Source organism: Ursus arctos, unplaced genomic scaffold (genome assembly GCF_023065955.2).
Source record: "Ursus arctos isolate Adak ecotype North America unplaced genomic scaffold, UrsArc2.0 scaffold_3, whole genome shotgun sequence".
Taxonomy (NCBI): domain Eukaryota; kingdom Metazoa; phylum Chordata; class Mammalia; order Carnivora; family Ursidae; genus Ursus; species Ursus arctos.
The window spans coordinates 90,213,652-90,236,091 of record NW_026622985.1 but is presented as its reverse complement, the minus strand read 5'-3'; the positions used below and the strand labels follow the sequence as shown (position 1 = coordinate 90,236,091).

Sequence of the window (22,440 nt, the reverse complement as noted above, 5' to 3'; positions counted from 1 at the left end):
AGCATAACACCAAAGCCCATCAACTCCATGATAAGGGGAAGCTGCTACTGTCCACCCACTGGTGGCATGACAAATTCCTGTGGAGGAATTCACAGAGGCCTGAAGAATTAAGACACTTAGTTCTAGAATCCTCTGGAGACATAGTCACTGTTAAGTGTTTTCTGAACAAATTTGAGAAATTCACCCAACAGGGCCAATAACTTATACACACTCAACTGGATGAGGTGCTTGATGCATATTTGTCTCTGCCCCCCTAAAACCAGAGCACCAGGTAAGATGTGCCCTGAACAGCAGGATAAACCCTGGCTGCTGGGCTCTTGGGGAGGTCACTCCTCGTAGCCATGGCTCTGCCAACAGAGGAGGTCTAGGGCTCTTACATGGCATATAGGGAGGGTAGTTCAGAGCGGCCTCCTTGCAGCCCGGGGGAACTGCTCCATTCACAAAATTCGATGGCTCATTCATATCCTAGAAATGTCAAACACAGATATATCTTATTTTTTCAGATCATTACACCTTGCCAAAGAGAGACAAGGAAGCGATGAATAAATCATTTACCCTCCAGCAACCCGCAGATACCAGCCCAGTGAGAGTCATCAGACCCAGCTGCGAATTGACTACAGCGATCAATTAAGCTCTCGAGAATGACTGGCTAGAGGATTTTTTTTTTTTTTTAATTCTCCCTCAAGGTATAAGGCAAGGCTCAAGTCCAAGAAATTCCTAGTAATCACGTTGGCGTTTTACAGCAGGAACTTCAGGCAAGGTATAAGATATGAGGAGTATCAGGGATGTTCCCCTTCTGATTGGAGGAATTGCAATAGGATGTGTCCAAAGACTTTCTTGGATGATATTATCCCTCTTGATTAAAGGTCATGATATATAAGGTTAGACACACAAAGATAGAAACACACCCACACAGGTGTGCACAGACACAAACCCACACACTTACAATCCACATGCCATCAAACTTCAGGCTCCTCTCTGGATTCTGTGGATTGGTGTATAGTTCTTGCAACTCCCTCTTCCACCATGTGGTAGTTGAGTTACGGAAAAAGTCAGGAAAGGCCACATAAGCTCGGTATAGCTATAAAAATTAAATATAGTTTATTTGTCCCCCCGAATTATATTAGACAGCAAACAGACACTTCTGAGAGCATAACTCACGCACACCCCTCTACTGCATGGTGACAGATAATCCAAACAGAGCCCAAATAACATCTGCAGCTTATTGGAAATGGAATGAGTGCACAGAAGAGACATTAGCACAAGTTAGACACCTGCTTAGCATCTGGAAAGTATCCATGGACTGTCTTCCTCTTTGTATCAACATGAACGGTAGCAACCAATACTCTAAACTCACTGTCTCACGTGCTAGATGCTTAACTTTCAACCTCCGTCCTGCCATTTCCTAAGCGCAATTCAGATTCAAAGCAGGAGCCAGGGTGAGACTGCAGCTTGAAAGACATCAGATGGACTGTCACCAGGCTGGAAGGCAACACCCAGGGGATCTTCTCCTGTCTCACTGCCGCTGGGGAAAGGAGGGGAGGGGTGAGACATCTCACTAGTGCGCATGTGTTTTCTGTAGTTTCAGAAATCACTTGAAAATTGCACATGTGTGTCAAGTCGCTTGGGAGGAGCTAAAGAGGAAGTTTTAACACTGCCCCTTTTCCTTATCTTCCCCAAATAACAAAAGCTGTGTCTTTATTTTAACCTGGATGCTTAATAACAATGCTTAACTATATTGTAAGGATTTTGAGAGTGAGGACCTTGTTTTATACTCTTCTGATTGACCTTTGCACTCCCCGCAGTGCTTAGCTTCGAACCTGATGTGAAATAAACGCTCAGTGCATAATTGTGAATTCACACCCCTGAGCGGCAGCAGCAAATAGTCATAAATTTCTATAAAGCCACGTTGCTTGTGTTGGAACTTCATGGTCCTTCGTATGTCACAGTAAATAGGTTTCCCTGTGTTCCTCAGTGCATTTTAAGAGCTAAAGAGCTAAGTAATGCTGGGGGCAGCAGGGGTGGGTTGGCTACAAAAAGAGAACTTGGTTTAGGAAACCTCCAGTTCTTACACGCAATAGACAAGAGACAAGTAAGAACTCATATGTCTAGATAAAAGGCAAAAAAAGGAACAAAAAAAAAAAAAAAAAGAAAACAGAAACAGAACTGAGGGCTTCAGAGGGGAGGGGGTGGGGGAATGGGATAGGCTGGTGATGGGTAGTAAGGAGGGCACGTATTGCATGGTGCGCTGGGTGTTATACGCAACTAATGAATCATGGAACTTTACATTAAAAACCAGGGATGTACTGTATGGTGACTAACATAATAAAAAAATATTATTATTAAAAAAAAAAAAAGAAACAGAACAGAATGCAGGGCTCCAGCTCACAGAGAAGTGAGGGGTAGTGAACCACATCACTGAGAATCTCTTGAAGGGAGGTATCCCGAGATGCCTTTTTGCTAGCAAATAGAGGTAGAAACATGGAACCAGAAGAAGAGAACCTTTCACCAAAAACAGAGCTCCAGTTCAGGCAGAGTTAGAAACATGGTGTAGAGGAGGGAGATGGAGGATGAGGGTCAATACCAGCTATGCCTGAGTCACAACTGGATCCCATATGGGATACAAGTGAGAAACGTGACCAACTCTAATTCATTAGTCTCACTAAAAGGTGCTCTGATGACTTTCCCATGAAGTATATGCTTTGCCATTCTCCAGGGTGCTGGTTCTGCCTCACTCCTGTCTGTATTCAGCTCTTGCCTTGTTACTTCTGCCCTCACTTCCCTTGGTCTCAACTCATGATGCACCCACCTGCATGTCTGGCCATAGGATTGCTTATCACAACCCACTGTGTGCGTGCTACCAAAATGCAATTCTTAGCCCCAATCCTAGACTTACTGGATTCAATCTGAGCTTCAGACTCAGCAATCTGCTTTCCACAGGCTGCCTACTATTTGTTTGTTTGTTTGATACTATCCTCAGCCAAGCCAGACCTGGATATCCATAGCTTCATCCCCACTAGCCTTGTGCAAAGGGTCTTATTAATATAAGTAGTCATAATTATTCTATCTACTGAGAATATCTTATGTCCTATCAAATACATATCATGACTTCATTAGGGTGCCTTCATTAGAGTCTCTAATAAGAAACACAACTGGCATTTGGGGCAGGAGAATTCTTTGTGGAACATCCCCTACAATCAGAACTATGAGTGTCCCTAATCGCTGTCCACTAAATGCCATTTGGTGCTCCCCTTGTAATAATCAAAACTGCCCCATAGATTTCCAAATGCCCTCAGTGGCTGATGAACTGTGGGGTAGCCAACCTCTTCATTACCGAAGCGGTCCCTTTCCCAGTATGATTTAAAAATAATGGTACTGGCATTAAAAAATAAAAAAAGACACATAGACCAATGACACAGAATAGCAAGTCCAGAAAGAAATCTACACATATATCATCCATTAATCTTTGACAAGCATGTCAAGAACACACAATAGGAAAACAATAGTCTCTTCAATAAATGGGTGCTAGGAAAACTGGGTACCCACATGCAAAGGAATGAAACTGAACCCTTATCTTACACCACTCACAAAACATTTTCAACCTGAATTAAAGACTTAATTTTTTAAATTTCTTTTAATTAATTTATTTTTTTAAGTAGGCTCCACACCCAGCATGGAGCCCAACATGGGGCCTGAACTCATGACCCTGAGATCAAGACCTGAGGGGAGATCAAGAGTCAGATGCTTAAATGACTGAGCCACCCAGGAACCCCAAAACTTAATTGTAAGACCAGAAACCATAAAACTTCTAGAAGAAAACAGGAGAAAAGTTCTTTGACATTGGTCTTGGCAATGATTTTGGGGGAGGATCTGATACCACAAACATAAGCAATAAAAGCAAAAATAAACAAGTGGGTCTACATAGAACTAAAAACCTTCTGCACAGCAGAGAAAATAATCAACAAAATGAAAAGGTCACCTAGGGAATGGGAGAAAATACTTGCAAGCCATGTATCTGATAAGAGATTAGCTTCTAAAATATATAAGGAATTTATAAAATTCAATAGCAAAAAAAAAAAAAAAAAAAAAACAAATAAACAGATTAAAAAGTAGACAAAGGGCCCGAATAGATATATCCCTAAAGAAAACATACAGATGGCCAACAGGTACAAGGAAAGGTACTCAACATCACTAATCATCAGGGAAATGCAAATCAAAACAACAATGAGATATCCTCTTACACCTGTTAGGACAGCTTTTACCAAAATGACAAGAGATAACAACTCTTGGCGAGGATATGGACAAAAGGGAACCCTTGTGCACTATTGGTGGTAATGTAAATTTGTAGAGTCATATGGAAAATAATATGGAGGTTCCTCAAAAAATTAAAAATAGAATTACCATCTAGCAATCCCACTTCTGGATATATATCTTGAATAAAATGAAATAAGTATCTTAAAGAGACGTGCACTCTCACATTCATTCAGCATTATTCCCAACGGCCAAGATGTGGAAATAACCTGAGCATCTGTCAGCGGGTGAACTGGCAAAGAAGATATGGCATGCATACCTACAATGAACTATCATTCAGCCATGAGAAAGAAGGAAATGCTGCCATTTGCAACAACATTCATGAACTTAGAGGACATTATGCTAAATGAAAAAGCTATATGCAAAGAAAAATAAATACTATGATCTCAATTATATGTGGAATAAAAAACAAAACAAACAAACAAACAAAAAGGTTGAGCTCATAGAAACAGACAGCAGCATGGTGGCTACCAGGAGGTATGGGTTTTGGGAAATGAGGAGATGCTGGTCAAAGGGTATTAGCTTTTATTTTTAAGATGAGTAAGTTCTGGAGAGCTAATGTACAGCCTGGTGACTATAGTTAAAGCACTATATTGTGTAAGTAAATGTTGCTATGACTGTAGATCTTAAGCATTCTCACCACACATGGACAAATGGCAAGTATGTGAGGTGATGAATGCGTTAATTAACCTGATGGTGGTAATCATTTCATGATATATATATATGTGTGTATTAAGTCACTACACTGCACACTTTGAATCTATACAGTTTTGTCAGCTATACTTCAACTGTGTTAGGGGAAAAATACGAAGAAAGAAAATGAATGAATGAACAAACGAATGAATGAACAAATGAATGTATGTCAAGGAGACCCTGAACTTCTCTGGCCTGGCAGACTCCTGTGTCCATGTGGTCTGCCTGGACCAGCAAACTTCAAACAGTTTCCTGTGAGAAGCAACAGAGAGAAGAGGAAGCTAGGTCCTCTCCCTTGAATCCTTATCTAAGATCCATTACAAGAAAGAACTTGCTCCCTGGAGAGAGCAAGTTTTAACATAAGGCTGGAAACTGGGAGGTAAGAGCAAAGTTGAGAAACCTAAGGAAGGATGGGGGATTTATTTTTATTTTTATTTTTTTAAAGATTTGTTTATTTATTTTAGAGAGACAGTGAGAGAGCACAAGCAGGAGGGGCAGAGGGAAAGGGAGAGAGAATCTCAAGCAGACTCCGTACTGAGCACAGAGCCAGATGCAGGGCTCGATCTCATGACACTGAGATCACAACCTGAGCCGTGAAACCAAGGGTTAGATGCTTAACGAACTGTGCCACCCAGGTTCCCCAGGATGGGGAATTTATAAGAGTGAAGATGGAGAATCCTGTCCATGGAAAGCAGATGTACAGAGAAAAAGATCCCATCACTAAAGACAGGGTTTAGAGACTATGTTTAAAAGGGATACTCAAGAACAACAAAAAAAAACAACAACAAATACACAAATTCTGGGCAAATGGTATTTCTTGGGAGGTAGAAATTTCATGGGCCTTTGGAATCTGGCTGCCTTGGATTTGAAATTGTCGCTCAGTCACCTAAAACCCCAGAGCAGTAATTTAAGCTCTCTGAATCCCAGTTATGCTGAGGATAATAATCCCTGCCTCCCAAGTGGGGGTAAAATATTACATGTAAAGTTACTGGCACATAGATGGACACACAGCACATAATCCCTCAGTGTATTCCTTGCCACGCCCACACCCATGGCATGGGGATGTCCACTATCCTGAGTATGGCCTCCCCTTCCCAGCAGCCCTGACTTCACCCACGTCTACAAAGGGCCCTTTACCTCCACTTGAGTGTCCCAGTCTAGAGACCCGTTTATAACGATATCAGGGAAATCAGGCCACACCTGTGGAGAGAAAACTGTTCAGAAGCAATGCAATAGATAATTTATCTTATATAGTACTTCCTAAGAAACTATAAACCATGGTCACAGGTAGCAATACTTTGATTTTGATCTAGAAAAGTGGATCCCACAATGTACACACACACATACATTCCCTAAAAATTCCTTAACTGTATTGACAAATACTGATGGACAAAATGAGAACTTCTGATCTCCGAACCCAAATGGAAAAGGCCCCAAAACAACACGCACAAACCCATTAACGGTCACCCACCCCAGGTTGGGGATTAGTGGATCACTGCTCCGGTCATACCTTTCCCCAGACAATGCCTCCACCATTTGGAGCTTTGATGAAGACATCATCTTCCACACCCCGAGTGAATGCGGGATAGGGCTGTGTCTCGTTACCAGAAATGGCTGGGTCCTGAAATCAAAGCAGAGATCAGGTGAGAAGTCCAAACCCAGAGAACAACTCAGCACAGAAAACAGAAGAACTCTTTAAATGGGAAGTCATCAGCTTCCACCTGAACCAGAGTGCTTCTGTGAACCCTGGGAAATACACCTTTCTTACTAAACCTCAACTTCTCTGCTCATAACATGGAAGGAAACGCAAAAGAAACTTTCTCTACCAGAGCCCGTTCACTCTCCCCAACAAACTCCCCTCATTCACAGAGGAACTAACCAGAATGAGGATGACCCGCATCCCATCCGACTTCATGCGATTAATCAGAGCTGGGAATCCCATGAAGTTGGGGCTGAGGGTGAAGTCCAGCTGCCGCTCCATGTAGTCGATATCCGAGTACTGCACATCCTGGGGGAGCACAGGAGGAAAGTGGGTGGCTCCTGCTTGTAAAAGGCCATGTTCCAGGTGAGAACAAGCCTCCACTAACCAGTGGTGAGTTTCAGATGACTTCCTTTTGACTTTTTCTAATCTCGGGTATCAGGTATTAGATTCTGGGAAATTTTCAAATTTTCAGTTGTAAAATAGAAAAAAGAACTAAATCAGCAAAAATAAGATGATAATGCCTATCTGGCACGGCTGTGGGAGGAAAAATTAAAGGAGTGGATGAGAAAGTGCTTTGTGAAAGGCCAATAGGAGTGATTATGGCTACCTTGTCAAAGAGGCTGACCCTGGGATCAGTGGTTCACTTTCAGAGAAAGAACATAATGTAAATTCCCTAGCACTAATACAACTGGATGGATGGTAAATCTACCTTTTAAAAAAAAGCACCTGTAGTTGCTTTAGAATATCCAATCCTGGAGGTTATCAGACATAGCTTTCTTATTAAAAATGAAATATTGCATGCCATGCTTACCATTAATAGTAATAACTATAAACAACAGAAAAATAAATAGAATAAAATTAAATATGTAAGAGATTCATAGGATCAATTCTCTGATTCTTGGAACCCCCTTGCCCTCAAGTGAAGGACAGAATTTGTTTCCATACTTATTTCATCAGGAAACTAGTACCCAAGATACCTATCTTCAACTTTAGCTCAAAGCTGAGGGAACACTGTACCAGCAAAGTGTTGGAACTGAGGTGATATCTGCACCTATGGTGATTTGACTAAATTTGGGTCATTTTCTTCTCAATTAAGTAAAACTACTGTTCGGGCAACCTTTTATTCTTAAGATACCAAAGATGTTTTTGACCAAATGTTTTAAAGTCGTGTAGTTATAGGAACCACCTTCCTCCAAGTCAATCTAATCCAGATACAGAGATAAATAGTGCTGGCCATGAGGTCCCAGAGTCAATCCACCACAAACGGAGAACATACATAAGGGATCTGGGCAGCCACCATCTCATCATACAAGCTGGCAATCTCAGCGTCGTTCTCGTATCCATAGCGACACAGCTGAAACCCCAAAGACCAGTAAGGAACCATCACTGGTCGACCGATCATCTAGAAAATAGACAGAAAATTTAGTCCTTAAAAAGGAGAATCTGGATTGAAATTGTCAACAAATTAATAAGAACATCTTTCCAGTGTCCCAAGTCAGATAATCAACAAATTCAAAAATGGAGAGAAACTGAGAGGTTGCAGAGCCACTGGGATACCTTGGAAAAAGCTTTCTGTTAGATCTTACCTCCTTCCCTATGAATTTTGGAAAATCTGATTCTACTCTGATTTCTAGAGGCAGTCTAGCTTACTGGTTCAGAACTAAGAATCTAGAAGCAAAATGCCTGGCTTACCATACAGGCTCCAATCTCTGCTGGCTCTACAGCCCTGGGTAGGAATGAAAAACTTCTTGTTCATCAGTTCCTTCACTTGTAAATCGGGGATAATAATAGTATCTGTTTCATTAATGTCTTTTGTGAGGACTAAATGAGTTAATATATGTAAAATTATCAGTGACACATAATAAGTTATATACATGTTTGTTGCTGCTGCCAAAGTAATTGTCATGACCACTATCACCACCATTACTACTAGCACCATCACTATTACCACATCACCACCACCTGCACCACCACCTCTGCCACAACCATCTCCACCGCGACCTGAACCACCACCACCACCTCCACCACCACCACCTCCACCTCAACCACCACTTCCACCACCACCTCCATCACTCCACCATCTCTACCACCTCTACCACGACCATCTCCAGGACCATGATCACCTTCACACCACATCCACAACCATCACCATCTCCACCACCTGCAATACCATCACCACCACCACCACCTCCACCACCACCATTGCCACTGCCAACACCAACACTGGCACCACTACTACTTTTGCAACTCTGCAATGCTTTGAGAGGCTGCAAATTTAATGGTTATTGGGATATAATTTTGGCTTTTCATTTTGTAGTCTATCTTCCAGAAGGATCAACAATTCCAGGTATCATCTGAGAGTGATGCTAATAAATGTGGATTTGGGTACTCAGAACCTACTGTATGCATACTTGATAATCAGTTTAATTCCCTCCTACCTCAGTATACTGCTGAGTGACAAGCTCCGGAGTTGGCCCCAAGAACACATAAAAGTCTAGAATTCCTCCAATGGTGCGGTACGTCAAGGCAGGCAGGGGTTGGAATGTCACATCTGAAAATATAGGAAAATACCAATCAAGCTGGAAACCTTCAAGGTGAGGAATTACCTCTGAAATTCTTACCATTTCCTTCTCCCTATGCCTCTTTATTATTTATTATGGAGCATTAAGAGAAAGTATTTTTACTATACCTACACAGAATTGAAGAAGTGAAGTGAAAGTCTACAGGGTGCTACCTCTGGATTTTTTGCCCTTGGATTTATTATTATTTTATAATATGTTCTGTCATTCTGTTATTTTAAAATTATTCCTATAACTTTCATTTTAGAATAGTTTAAGACTTAGAAGAAGTTGCAAAAATAGTATTAGAGTTCCTTTGTACACTTCACCCAGCTTCCCTCAATGACAACATCTTAAATAACCATTGTACTTTGTCAAAATCAGGAAAGTGACATTCATATAAAACTATTAAGTCAGGGATAGACCTGACTCTGATTTGACCAGTTTTTACATGCATGCTTCCCCCCACGTCCTGATTGTCCACCTTCTTTCCAATACACCATATAAATTTTCTTCAACCCTCATACCCCCAAAGTAAGCACTCTTACCCATAGCTTCACCACTAATCCAAATTCAAAAGATGGCTCCCACTGGCTGACCTCCAGGATATTTGGGACTCACTTGGGCTTTCTAACCCTTCTTACATCCCTTCTTACATGTTTGCCAAATAAAAGTTAACTCTTGTTACCCCCGTTACTGAACTGAAATAAACAGAAAGGCTACACAGGAAATAAAAAATAGAAACAAAAACACTGTCCCCTAGATGATAACTTTGACTTCGGAGGGCAGCTAGTTCGAACACATTGGAACGTTACTCAAGAATGACTGGTTCACAGACATAAGGGGAGATGCTGGCATCACCTTACCCATGGCATTGCTGTTTAGCAGAAGCACCCCATGGGCACTGCCATCCTCTTCCAGGGCCATGTAGTAGGGGTGGACGCCATAGGAATTCTTCTTGTACTGGGAGAGTCATGGGGGGAAGTGGTAAGAGGTTAAAAGACACTGTGGCTGAGAAAGAAACTCCACAAAAAAATGTTTGACAAGGTCTGTCCTGTCTTCTCTGTGCAATGAACTAAAAAATAAAAAACAAAGGAGCCTGAGCATTGGCCCACTCATCTAAATGAGAAATGTGACCATCTAAGGGGAGTCTGGGAAGATGAAGCATGGAGTGTACGTAGTGTGTAAAGAGAAGCAGACACAGATCTCAGATGCTCTGTCCTTACCCCTGGAGGCTCGTCTCTGGAGAATATCCCCCATGTGTGCCAGTTCAAGTCTCTCCGAAAGGCTGTGTGTTCAGTTTCCCCAAAGCCATAGATGTACTTGGAAGGAAGGCGAGTGGAGATGCGGATGAACATGTCGTTGAAGGTGAAGCCAAGGAGCTGAGAGTCCCAACTGCAACACAAAAGGGTGTATTTGGAAAAGAAACCGGCTATCCTGTTGGCTTCAAGCAACTGACTTTTCAAGGACAACAGAACTCTGGGTTCCCTCTCCCACCCAGAGCCCTGTTAATTTTCCAAACAAACACAAAGTCTACTTGATTAAAATAATCTTAGATGCACCTGCTACCAGCCCAGGAGCTAGCCTTCATTCTTTTGGTTTCCTCTCTCACTGCCTCCCTTCAGTTGTCTCTCCGGATGCCAAATCCAACCACTTTTCACATCTCAGGTGCTACCACTGCACACCAGCCCAGGGTTCCACTCTTGCTCCTCCATACAGTCCCTTTGCTCCTTAACACCCAGAGAGATCCAAGCACAATGGGCATGTTCCCTCTCAATATGGCAAGTGTGCTCCTGTTTCGCGGCCTGTGCACTTCTTATTCCATCTGCCTGGAATGTTGTTCCACTTCCCCCAGATCTCCACACGAGTGGATCCTTCTCATCCAAGTCCTATTTCAAATGTCACCTTTTCTGAGACACCTACTCTGACCACTCTATCAAAAGCAGTAAACTCCCCATAACTCTTGATTACCCCATTGTTTTTCCTACATAGCAGTTGTCACTACCTAAACTTCCTTATTTATATTTTAACTTATCTTTGTTATTTACCATTAATTTTTGCCATGAGAAGAGAGACCTCATCTTCTAGAACTACCTAATATAGAGATAATATATACTAACCACCCCATAAACATTGGTTGAATGAATACCTGCTAAATTTAAGTGCCTCAGTAATTACTGCCAGGGGACTAAAGATTTCTTGTAAGAACAGGCCCAAAGGGAATAATGTACTCAGAAATCTGGAAATGGATAGTGTGATGTTCTGAGCCAGGATATCTCCAAGGACGACGGACCTGGCAGTGCAGGTCACCATCGATTCCCAATCAGACTAGCAGTCACCTACATCACAGTGCCTGTACTCTTCCGGCGAATTTCAATTCCAAATGGATTCTTCTTAATGAGGACATCGTAGAGTTGACTCTCAGGGGTGCTGGATGGAACCGTGGGTATGTTGAGAGGGACCGGGACTTCATACCGATTATTGTTGGGATCATAAATCTAGGGTGAGTGGGAAGAAAATTAGGAAAATACAATGCTCTAGAAACCTATATCCTTAGCAGAAACCTGGTATCTTTGACACAGAGTCTGAATGCTGTATTTCTTTGTCTTCATTAAGCTCATGATACCAGGGATTTAGTTACCATATCAAAGAATAATGTTAGACTTAACATTTTGATCTAAGTCTGTCATATCTCACTTTTAAGGCCCCTATTACAGTAACACATCCACTTTGACATTGGTGATATCTTGGAAAGTCAGTCTGGTATCAGTTTGGTACATATGAATATATTATTTATTACTTTATCTGTGGGTGTATGTGAATATCTGAAAGCTTCTCTGACTTGAAAAACAAAAGTCAAAAAACATGAACTTTTTTTGATAAAATAATTATAGATGTCCTTGCTACAAACGTCATCTAAATTGATTCACCGAGTATGTACTCTACTCCTGCCCAATACTGTACTATAGACACTATACACACACTATAGGCTGTCTACACTAAATCAGATAAGACACGATCGCTCTTTTTAAGAAATTCACATGCTAACAGGAGGTAAAAGAGGTACCCACAACACCTGGGTGATGATACGCTCATGTACAGTATGTGGGAGTGTTGTAAGATTATAGAGAAGAAAACGCCCAGCACAGTTTCTGCAGGACTGAGATGATGTCATGGGCAAAATACAGGCTGATTGTTTAAACCTTTGCAGCTGTTGACCGAGCACAGCAAGGAGATAAAGTCATTCCTGGTAGAGAAATAAATGCAAAGGCCCAGAGTATTAAAGCCGGGTCAGAAAGAGGCAAATATTTGGGGGAGAGCTATGTGTGCTCAGAAGGTACAAGAAGAAATGGTTGAAGCAGGAAATGCCAGCAAATTCATGTAGCTGAAATTCACTAGGTGCCTACCACAGGCCAGTGCTATGGTGAGGACAGGAATATCATAGAGCATCTTCCCTGCATTAGGAGATGTAAAAGGACTCAGTCTAGGTTGATAGCAGGTTGTGATGAACCTTTTGGGCAATGCCTGATGTCTTTCATTTACTCTCTCAATAAGCATATGAGTGCTAACTATCTACCAGGCTCTGTGTCAGATTTCAGAAACACAAAGATGAACGGAGAAATTCTTGTCTTTGAGAAACTTACAAGTTAGTAGAGAAACAGACATAAGAACAGCCTATCACTAATCCTTAGATGTAATTAAAACATAGGAAAGAAAGAGATCACTGCACTCTCGTGGCTACTTCTCAGAAATCCCAAATTCAGCATCCCAAACTGAACTTATCGTCTTATTTTGCCCAAGCCCAAACCTTTCCAATGTTCCCATTCCAGGTAACATCACCACCATCCATATAGAGACACACGGCAGAAACATGGCAATTATTCTTGATGCCTCCCTCTCCCTGATTGCCTACTTGCAGTTATCGCCAGATCCTGTGATCTTACCTTCTCAATTCTCCCACCGTCCTCCTCCTTTCTTAAACCTGGTCTACACTTGGTTGCCCACATGGACAACCTAACCGGTAGCCTCCTGGCTGGCCTCTCCTTTCTCACTCTTGTCCTCCCAACCATTTTCCGTATGGTAGACACAGTGATCTTTCCAAGACACACATCAGAACAGGCAGCGCCGGTCCATCAATGGTCTCTCAGTGCCCCCGGGATAACGATCTATATTCCTGCAGCAGGGTTAGCTCAGAGGCGCACGCTTATTTTAGGGTTCTGTGCCCTCGACTAGCAAAAAGTAATGGAACTGCCAGCTGCCCAGTGGGCACTTGATACATATGTGTACTGCAAACACATACCTTAAACTGCAGCATGTCATTCTTATGGTAGGTCACACGCAGACTGAGGGAGGTCACGGGTACCGAGGGCAGAGCGGAGGCATAGACAGAAGACTTCAAGGAGATAGTCGCAGTGGCTCCACGTGAGTCGTACTGAACATCTCCAACAGAGTACAGATCATTGACGAAATAACAAAACGGGACTCCAGGAGAAGTGGATACCTGGAAAGGAAAGCTAAGGTCAGCTCAGCATGCGGTCCTAGAATTATCAAATATAAAGGGGCTAGAAAAGGCCATTTACAGGGAGAAAAAGCCAGACCATCACTCACTTCCTTATATATTCTTTGGTAGTGACATAAGTTTAAATTCCTGGTCTCCTTGTAAAGTATTTGTTAAAAAAAAAAAAAGGTCCCACTCCTGTCCCTATCTATTCTTTACATCCAGATACAAACTCAGGTTCCTTTGGAAGTCCTTCCTTTCTATGGGTTTTAAGTAGTGACACTGGTGATACACTCATGAAACCACAGGTTGAGTGTCAAGGATTTTGATGCACACTAGTGTCGTCGGCATGGTTACCTCCCAGACACAGCCACGGGCACTACAGTTTTCTGCAGAAGCACCACTCTCATCAGGGAAACAGTCTATTTTTTCTGCATCCATTATCTTCAGGTCCCACTCCACCGTGTATGCTTCTCCCAGGATAAGATCAATTCCCATGATAAGAGCAACCTGTGGGGACGAGCAAGTGACAAGGAAAGTTATCCTCAGGACAAAGGCCTTGCAAGATCTGAAAACTCTATTAGGAAAGGAAATAGAAACCAGGCTAGCCTCTCAACAATCCAAATGACAGCCCCCTGGAGCTTTTATGAAAAGAGCTACGTGGAGGGAGGAGGAAGAGTGCAAATGTGTCAACTCTATCAGAATCTTGTACACCATGTTTGGAAGAGAATTAGATCAAATAAAATCTTCTGTGATCACCCATTTTTTTTCCTTCCCTGACTCCCCTTCCTCTTCCTTATCTGTGTTTCCCCTTGTAGCAAAACACACGGGAGTTCATGGGACCATCTGAAATCGAGCTTATGTTCTTGCCCTCCACTCCCCAGCCCAGTGTTCCGCTTCGGTCTGGAGTGGTGGCAAGGACACAGGAGTAAGAATCATGTGGCTTGGGTTCTCATCTCCACTCTGCTGGGGAAACTTAGCCAAATCATTTCAATTCTTTGGGTCTCAGTTTCATCAACAGCAAAAGTGGGGAGTTGGTAATATCATTACATTTCCTTCCATTTCTAACATTCCAACCTCTTCATTTCTCCAAGACCAAAACCTCAAAACCTGAAACCTTGCTTCTCTGAGTCCCACTAATTCAAATATTTAATATTTTCTATGTATTTTTGTCTCTTCTTTAATGAATGGTTTCATGGAGAAGATCCTCATTTGCCCAAAGTTAAAAAATCACACTCTAAGGATAATCACCCTTTTTCCAGGCTCTTCTCAGTCTAAATTCATCCTAAACTTCCCTGTTCTAAAATCTCACACCCCAGAGCAATGCTTTCACAATGGTACAGCCTTGATTCAAGGATCCATAGGATGCTTTGAGAATCAGATCCTTCTCGTTTTGGCACCTAAGACCCTCTAAAATCTGACCACAAATTATTTGTCCAAACTGATTCCCCTCCCTATTCCAGTTATAGAATACACACAAACTAATGTCAGGCCAGTGTCAATCCTTAGATTGGCTTATTCTGATATCTCAACCTTGCATGCTTTATCTAGACAATTGCTCTTTCTAGGAAAATGGTGTCCTTTTGTGAAATGCACTGCTAGTTGCCTGCCTTATATAAAAGTTCCTTTCTGACTCACTATCTCAGCTTAGAATATTAAAGTTCATGATTAAGAACTAAATTTTTAATCCATGTAACATAGCTGTGGCCATTAATAGGCAAGTGCAAGTCCACTGGGAGTTGAAGGCCCAAAGTCTCCTTGTTTTAAGGGCCTACCCCTTCCCTGCACCTTTTCCTTCCTGCCTCCTCTTTTATTCTGCACTATTAGGGCCACAGAAACTGGTATTAAGCAGTCACTTCCAATCAACCCTGACAACCCTGGGCCACTGAACCAATGCCGGCAACTGACCACTTTCTAAACTTGATATTGCACGAAGAAGAAAATCCCAATTTGTTCCAAGTCCCATTTTGCTCAGTTTCCTATCACTTGTAGCTGAACGAATCTCTATGTGATACACCCTCATTCAAAGTCCAGCTTGAACCCTGACTTCAATGGCTTTGCACAGCTCTACCATTAGGCTTTGAACATTAAATTAGGTATAATGTCAGTTAACATTTCCTCTGTGTTGCTTTGGACTGCCTGTCCCCTTCCCAGTAGTTTCATGTGTATAAATTATGTCTCCCCACCACCCAAATTCAAGCACCGACATCTCCTTTGCTCTTATATTAATTAATTTAACAAATACTTATTGAGTTTTTTTTCGCAGATGCACCTTTCAAATGGCTTGCACTTCGCTGTACACATAACTAACCATATAATGCAGTTGTCGTTTGAACAACATGGGTTTGAACTGCATGGATCCACTTACATGCATGTTTTTTTCAATAAATACAGTACAGAACTGCAAATGTTTTCTCTTCCTAATGATTCTCTTAATACCATTTTCTTTTCAGGGAACCTGGGTAATTCAGTCGTTAAGCATCTGCCTTCGGCTCAGGTTATGATCCCAGGGTGCTGGGATCGAGCCCTGAATCGGGTTCCCTGCTCAGCAGGGAGCCTGCTTCTCCCTCTCCCACTTCCCCTGCTTGTGTTCCCTCTCTCACTGTGTCTCTCTCTGTCAAATAAATAAATAAAATCTTTAAAAAAAATAAGTAACATTTTCTTTTCTCTAGCTTGCTTTATGGTAAGAATACAGTATAGAATTCTTATGATATATAAAATATATGTTAATCGACAGTTTACCCGTAAGATTTCTGGTCAATAGTAGGCTATTAATAGTTAAGATTTGGGGAGTCAAAGTTATTTATGGATTTTTGATGGTATGGGGGGGTCAGTGTCTCCCATGCTGTTCAAGGGTCAACTGTACTTTATTTCTAACTTTATAATTAGGTATCCTTAACGTATATTGTAAGGCAAAATGGCAATGTCATCAATACATCATTATAGGAGAATGCCAGATTTACCTATTTTCTCCAAGTTTGGAAGATCTCTCACAAACATGCTGACCCAGGAACTACCAGTCCTAGATCATCTGGAGGGCCTGGAGTGAGGAGAATGGAGGAAAGGATTCCTCAAATGCTAAGATACCAGGGGAACAGATTACAAACTGCTCAGGAGCACCAGGTCTCATTACAACTAATGAAAAATGATTTTTTCGCATTATCTAACCAAATAAGTAGCCATTAGCTAAGCTGATCAGATTCTTTGACTTGAAATACTTCTTTAAAATGCATGTGTTGGAGAGAAAGTCTATGTATCTGAACACAGTAAAAAAAGAAAATGGACTTCAAAATTTTAATTACTGGGGATCCTACCTCCCACTTTGCCTTTCTAGCTTCAGCCAGCAGCTTTCAGACTCACTTTCCCTCTAATCCTGTTCCTCACACTCCTCACTTTGCTCTTCTGTCCCAGTCTCAATCCTCAGGTTGACTTATTCTGATTTGTCAATCTTGTATGCTTTATCTAGACCAATGCTCTTGTGCTCTTTTGACTGATGGGCTTATAAGGGAATGAATAGATGAGAGAAATAGAAATAGAAATAGATAAAAAGCCCATTTCATCTTATTCCAGTTTCTCAGCAGCTCCCTGATCCATTCTAGCTCTGGCTTACCCCTTGCTTTTTTTCTCTCCTAACCCTCTGACTTCCCCACCTCAGACCTCAGAGTGTGCCCTGGTCCTTTAGGAACCCATGCGACTTTGGCAAGAAGGAACACCATAAGCTATGAATTCTTGATAAACTATCTCAACAACATGAATTTTTACCTGTAGGTTAGAATCGTAAGTGACATTAGGAGACACTTGACTTTGGACACCATTGTGTTTCACGGTAACATTGGTAGGTTCCTGGATCCCAAGAATTTTAATCTCTTTAAATACTAAATTATTGGGGTCTTTGTAAGTTGACTGCAAAATCTTCACATCCAAGCTGTTCTGAAAAACAATTAAACACAAAGGTCTGCTGATGGGTTGTCAAGTTGCTCAGATATTCTATCCTAGACCAGATAACCAAAACTGCTCTGAATGCCTCTTAACTCTCTACTAACATGTGCTCAAGGACTACAAACTTTTTAATACTCCCCTGAGTGAAAAAGAGAGAGAGAAACACACACAGAGAATTTGTTTTTTTTAAACTGCATTTTAAAGGGCTGGCTACTTCGATTTAATCATATCATTGCCTCTTTTTACTAACATGGATGAGTCAATTATTGGGAGTTAAGTCATAAATTGAAATGTGCCCATCTAAGCACCAGGTGATCTATGGAAGTGCTGAATAACTATATTGTACACCTGAAACTAACATAACACTGCACATTAATTAACTGGAATTAAAATAAAAACAAATAATAATAAAAATAAAGTTCTTTTGTCTTCACAAAAAAGGAAATGTGCTCACCTACAGTCATACGGGCATGTGAAGCTATAAATGCAATTACACACATACACAAACACACATGAGCTAATTGTCAGAGAAAAGCCCGCACCTAAGATTCATAAAAATGTGCTACTTACTTGGGTGGCAGAAAACTCACAAAAGAGATAAACTTGATTGGCCACAGTATCTGAAAGTACGAGAAAGGTGAGTCAGCCTCTGGCCTGCCCACCACGGAAGAACAGATCACCCCTTGGCTGTACTGAAAGCTCCATCTTGAGAATGACAAGATTATAGACAGAGTCTCCAAGGCCAGGTCACTGTTTTCCCTTTTTCTTCCTACCTTACTCTGGAAAAGGGTCCCTTCCAAGTGCTTCCAAGGCATATGCCTCAAGTGAATCTATCGCCTAAGCTTGAGCCACAAGAGTTGTTAGTATATTGGAGCCAGGAAAATGTGTGAAGAAGCATGGCTGGATACAGGCACACAAAAAGAAAACAATTTCACGCTGCCTTGCTGCCGTGGTATGTGTTCCTATCATCGACTTTTGTGCAGAAGTATTCTGAGGCAAGAGATCTACAGTAAATGGAAGGAACAGTCTTGAAAACATCTCTTTCAGATGCCTGTTGACAATAAAATGAGAGCCTGTACCTATTGTCTGATGGGAGCATTGTAAGAGGTAGAGACACATTTTCTATCTGTGGTTCATTTGCCACTAGCTGTGAACAGTGCAACCCAAACGAAAATTCTCCTCTTGAGTGATTAGTGTGTCTGTGCCTGGTGAGATTTCTCCCTCGGCTGAACAACTAGCGGGAATAACTCACAGACTCAGGTTGTCATAATAGTGCTCACCTTTGGTTTCCCCATCATCCCAGAAAAGTTCGCCTTTTGCTTCTTTGTTATCATCTAGGGCAATGATAAGACCAAGAGGGTTCTGACGACTGTGGGAAACAAGGTTTAGTTAGGGAAGAGACAAACACTTAAGACTCAAAGAACTTTGCCAAATGAGCTGGGAATGTTGCCATCAGATTTCTTTCTTTCTTTTTTCTTTTTTTTTTCTTTTCTTTTTTTTTTTTTTTTTTTTTTTGCACCAACCAAAATCACACAACAGGAGGGGCAGAGGAGGAGGGAGAGAAAAGAGAGAGAATGCCAAGCAGACTCCCTGCTGAGCTGTGGCTGGACATGGGGCTCAATCCCACAACCCTGAGATCACGACCTGAGCCTAAACCAAGAGTTGTATGCTTAACCAACTATACCGCCCAGGCGCCCCTGCCTTCAGGTTTCACATGGGAAAGGTTACTAGCAGCAGATGGCTCGGGTTTTCTCCAGGCACAAGAGCAAAATCAACAGGCGCATCTTTCTCTAGAATCAGTAAAGTCACAGGAGACAGAAATACTGCGAACATTAGCAATAAACATCTTTGTAGGAAGCAAGAATTTAAGGGCCCGAATCATTGTAATTGCTACTATAAAAGTTGCCAAAGCAACTATTATTTAGAATACAGACTATTAGAAGAGAAAGACATTTTAGACAATAATTGGTTCAGCCTAATATTAGAGTTTGTGCAGGGGAATTATTAACCATGGTTGGGTGGATATATTCTTTTTTTCCTGCCAAAGAAAGTGACTCCATTTTGACTCGGAAAGCAATAAAATACAATAAAGTCCATCTATTTAATGGCAACTTTCTTAATTTGATTATTTATTATTAGCTCATTTGGAGAGGAATATAAAACACTATAGTTTTCTGCTTTATAATTTAAAATTCGAAACACAAACCAAACTCAAAAAGGTTGTAAAGTAGATGGGCATACAGAAAGAGCGAAAGAGCCATTTCATGTGGAATCCCTCCTTGTGTCACTGCTCCCTGGACTCCCTCCCGGTTTCCTGCTCCCATTGCTCCATCACTGACCTCGAGTTTTCTATTCTTCCCCACATCAGCCCTCCACTGTGCCCTATGCAAGGCAGATTCCATTATCAATCAAATCACATGCTTTCACTTAATACACATGTATTAAGTTGCTTTCCTTTGTTAGCAAGTCTAAGAGATACAAAGACAAACAGATCACAACTCTATTGCTGAGCCTAAATATTATAGGAAGGATTAAACATATTCACCACATAATCAAGGCAAAAAGTAGGGTGGCACGAAAGTTGAAAAACATAGGAGAACAGCATGGCACTTCCAGCAGTGTGGCCGACTAAATATTCTGGGGGACACCAAGTACCCTGAAAGAACCACCCAACACATGATCCTTAAATATTGCTTACAAGGACCTCAAGCTGACAGCAGTCCTGACTTGCAGTCAAAAAAAAAAAAAAAAAAAAAAAAAGGCAAATCCTCTCTGGAGGAATGAGACCCATGTTTGGATACTTAAGATCACTACATCTGAAAAACAAAAATATTACTAAACACACAAGGCAATAAGCCAGCATGAGAGAAAGTTGGCAAAAACAATGAATGATAATTTGGATTCTCCAAAGGATTTTAGATAACAGAATTTTCAGATACAAGGTATAAAGTAGCTATGATTGAAATACTTAAAACGATTAAGAAGGAAAGAAAAAAATCAGCTAAGAAGGAAGAAAAATATTTAACAGTATACAAAAAAGCATAACATTAAAGAGGGCACGTGATATGATGAGCTAATGAATCACTGAACATTTTATCAAAACCAATGATGTACTATACCTTGGCTAATTGAATTTAAATTAAAAAAAAAAAGAGTTTGGAGTGGCAGCACTCCCTCTGCTGGAAGAGTTGAGGAAGCTTTCTTGCAGATAAAATCTGTAATTAATTCGGAAAGTCATTAAGAACGCACCAGGCAAAGGATGTTGGAGAGGCTAAATACAGAAGCCCAAATTCAGTCGAATAAATGGGTATGTCTGGGAACAGCAAGCTTAGGGGCATGGCTGGTCTAGGTGAGCACCCAGATGTCTCAGGAGGCACGTTTGTTAACTTGCAACCAGATTGTGATTGGCCTGGAACACCCCACCCATGAAAGAATTTGGACTTCATGCAGGGGAGCAAGAAAAAACTCTTCATTTTGGAAAGATAATTTTGGTATCAGTATGCAGAACAGCCTGAAGCTGAACAATTAGATACAAAGAAATCATTTAGTGTTAGATGTAGAAGTATTTTGTCTCATTATCATAAAAAGTCTGCAATATGAAAAATTAAGGTAGAAAGGAAAGTCCAAAAGAAAAGAAAGATTTCTAACCTCCAAAGAACTCCCAGTCTATTAAAAACAAGTAAGACTTTTAGAGACATATATAAATGTATACGTCTTTAGTATAGATGGAGTCTAGAATTTCAGAATCAAAGAGTCATTAAGGAGAAATCAGTGATATGAGGGAGATTTCAAGAGAACAAGTCTGCATCACAAGAAAGAAATGGTTCACTGGGAGGAAAGGAAATTGAGATTATAGGGGAATGGAAAGTGGATCCCCTCTCCCTAGGAATGAGAATGAATGAGTCAAGAGCATAGCGCAATGGATGGATAATCTGGCCAAGCAGGTAGGGTGATCAACAGACCCCATTTGCCTGGAACTGAGAGGTTTCCCAAGCCATGAAACTTCCAGTGCTAAAACTGAACTGGTCCTGGGAAAACCAGGAAGGATGACCACCCCAGCAGCCAGTGTGTTTTGAGGAGAAATGCAGGAGGTTTAAGGAAGGACCAGGAGTAAGTTCTTTCAAAACCCATCTTTAAATCACAACTTCCTCAGAATAAGCTGAGAGAAATGCAAGGGATGGAGTTTGATGGACACGCACACCCCAGTCCCCTTCCTCCCAACACACCACAGAAAGCTTCCACATCTTCAGCAGGTTAACAGATGAGAATGGAAATGAACAGCTTTGTCAGCAGTCTCCCCCTTGAAGGAAACTCCCGCCATGCTCTACCTGGCCACTGTGGTGGTAGCTGGCTGTTGCGTGGGGAAGATGTGGCCTCCGCGAAGGTGAAGTCCGATTTTGTCTCCAGGAAGTTCCATCTCCACTCTTTGCTTCCTCCATCTCACTCGGGCCCCCTGATGCAGGCACACACGTCAAGCACCTTGGCAGGATGGCACATTCACACCCCCCCCTTACCCATGTGCTGAGTTATCTACAGCTCTCTCCTTTTCCCACCCAGCTGACCTAGTGTCTAGTTAGGCAATCAAATGAGAGGAAGGAAACAAATTAAGAACAACACGTTTTGCCATCACTCAGGAGTTTGGGGAAGCATTTACGCCATGCCAAGGCTATCTGACATATATTAGATGAACTGATAGCTTTTGTTTTGTTTTGTTTTAATGTTTTTTTATTATATTATGT

General features: G+C 41.5%; 1 protein-coding gene across 2 annotated transcripts in view; it reads right to left on the bottom strand.

Moving 5' to 3' along the window:
• MGAM (maltase-glucoamylase) overlaps nt 1-22,440 on the bottom strand; it is a 257,231-nt gene that overhangs the window by 121,002 nt on the left and 113,789 nt on the right. For both annotated transcript variants that reach the window (XM_057304088.1, XM_044388790.3), the window contains 16 exons: nt 22,030-22,154; nt 18,982-19,070; nt 18,272-18,321; nt 17,525-17,692; nt 14,120-14,272; nt 13,565-13,765; nt 11,608-11,762; nt 10,491-10,659; nt 10,131-10,227; nt 9,145-9,257; nt 7,983-8,108; nt 6,884-7,012; nt 6,515-6,625; nt 6,142-6,204; nt 947-1,081; nt 378-465 (listed from right to left, as the gene is read on the bottom strand). In XM_057304088.1, coding sequence (XP_057160071.1) covers nt 378-465; nt 947-1,081; nt 6,142-6,204; nt 6,515-6,625; nt 6,884-7,012; nt 7,983-8,108; nt 9,145-9,257; nt 10,131-10,227; nt 10,491-10,659; nt 11,608-11,762; nt 13,565-13,765; nt 14,120-14,272; nt 17,525-17,692; nt 18,272-18,321; nt 18,982-19,070; nt 22,030-22,154 — 1,972 coding nt within the window. The remainder of the gene's footprint in view (nt 1-377; nt 466-946; nt 1,082-6,141; nt 6,205-6,514; nt 6,626-6,883; nt 7,013-7,982; nt 8,109-9,144; nt 9,258-10,130; nt 10,228-10,490; nt 10,660-11,607; nt 11,763-13,564; nt 13,766-14,119; nt 14,273-17,524; nt 17,693-18,271; nt 18,322-18,981; nt 19,071-22,029; nt 22,155-22,440) is intronic.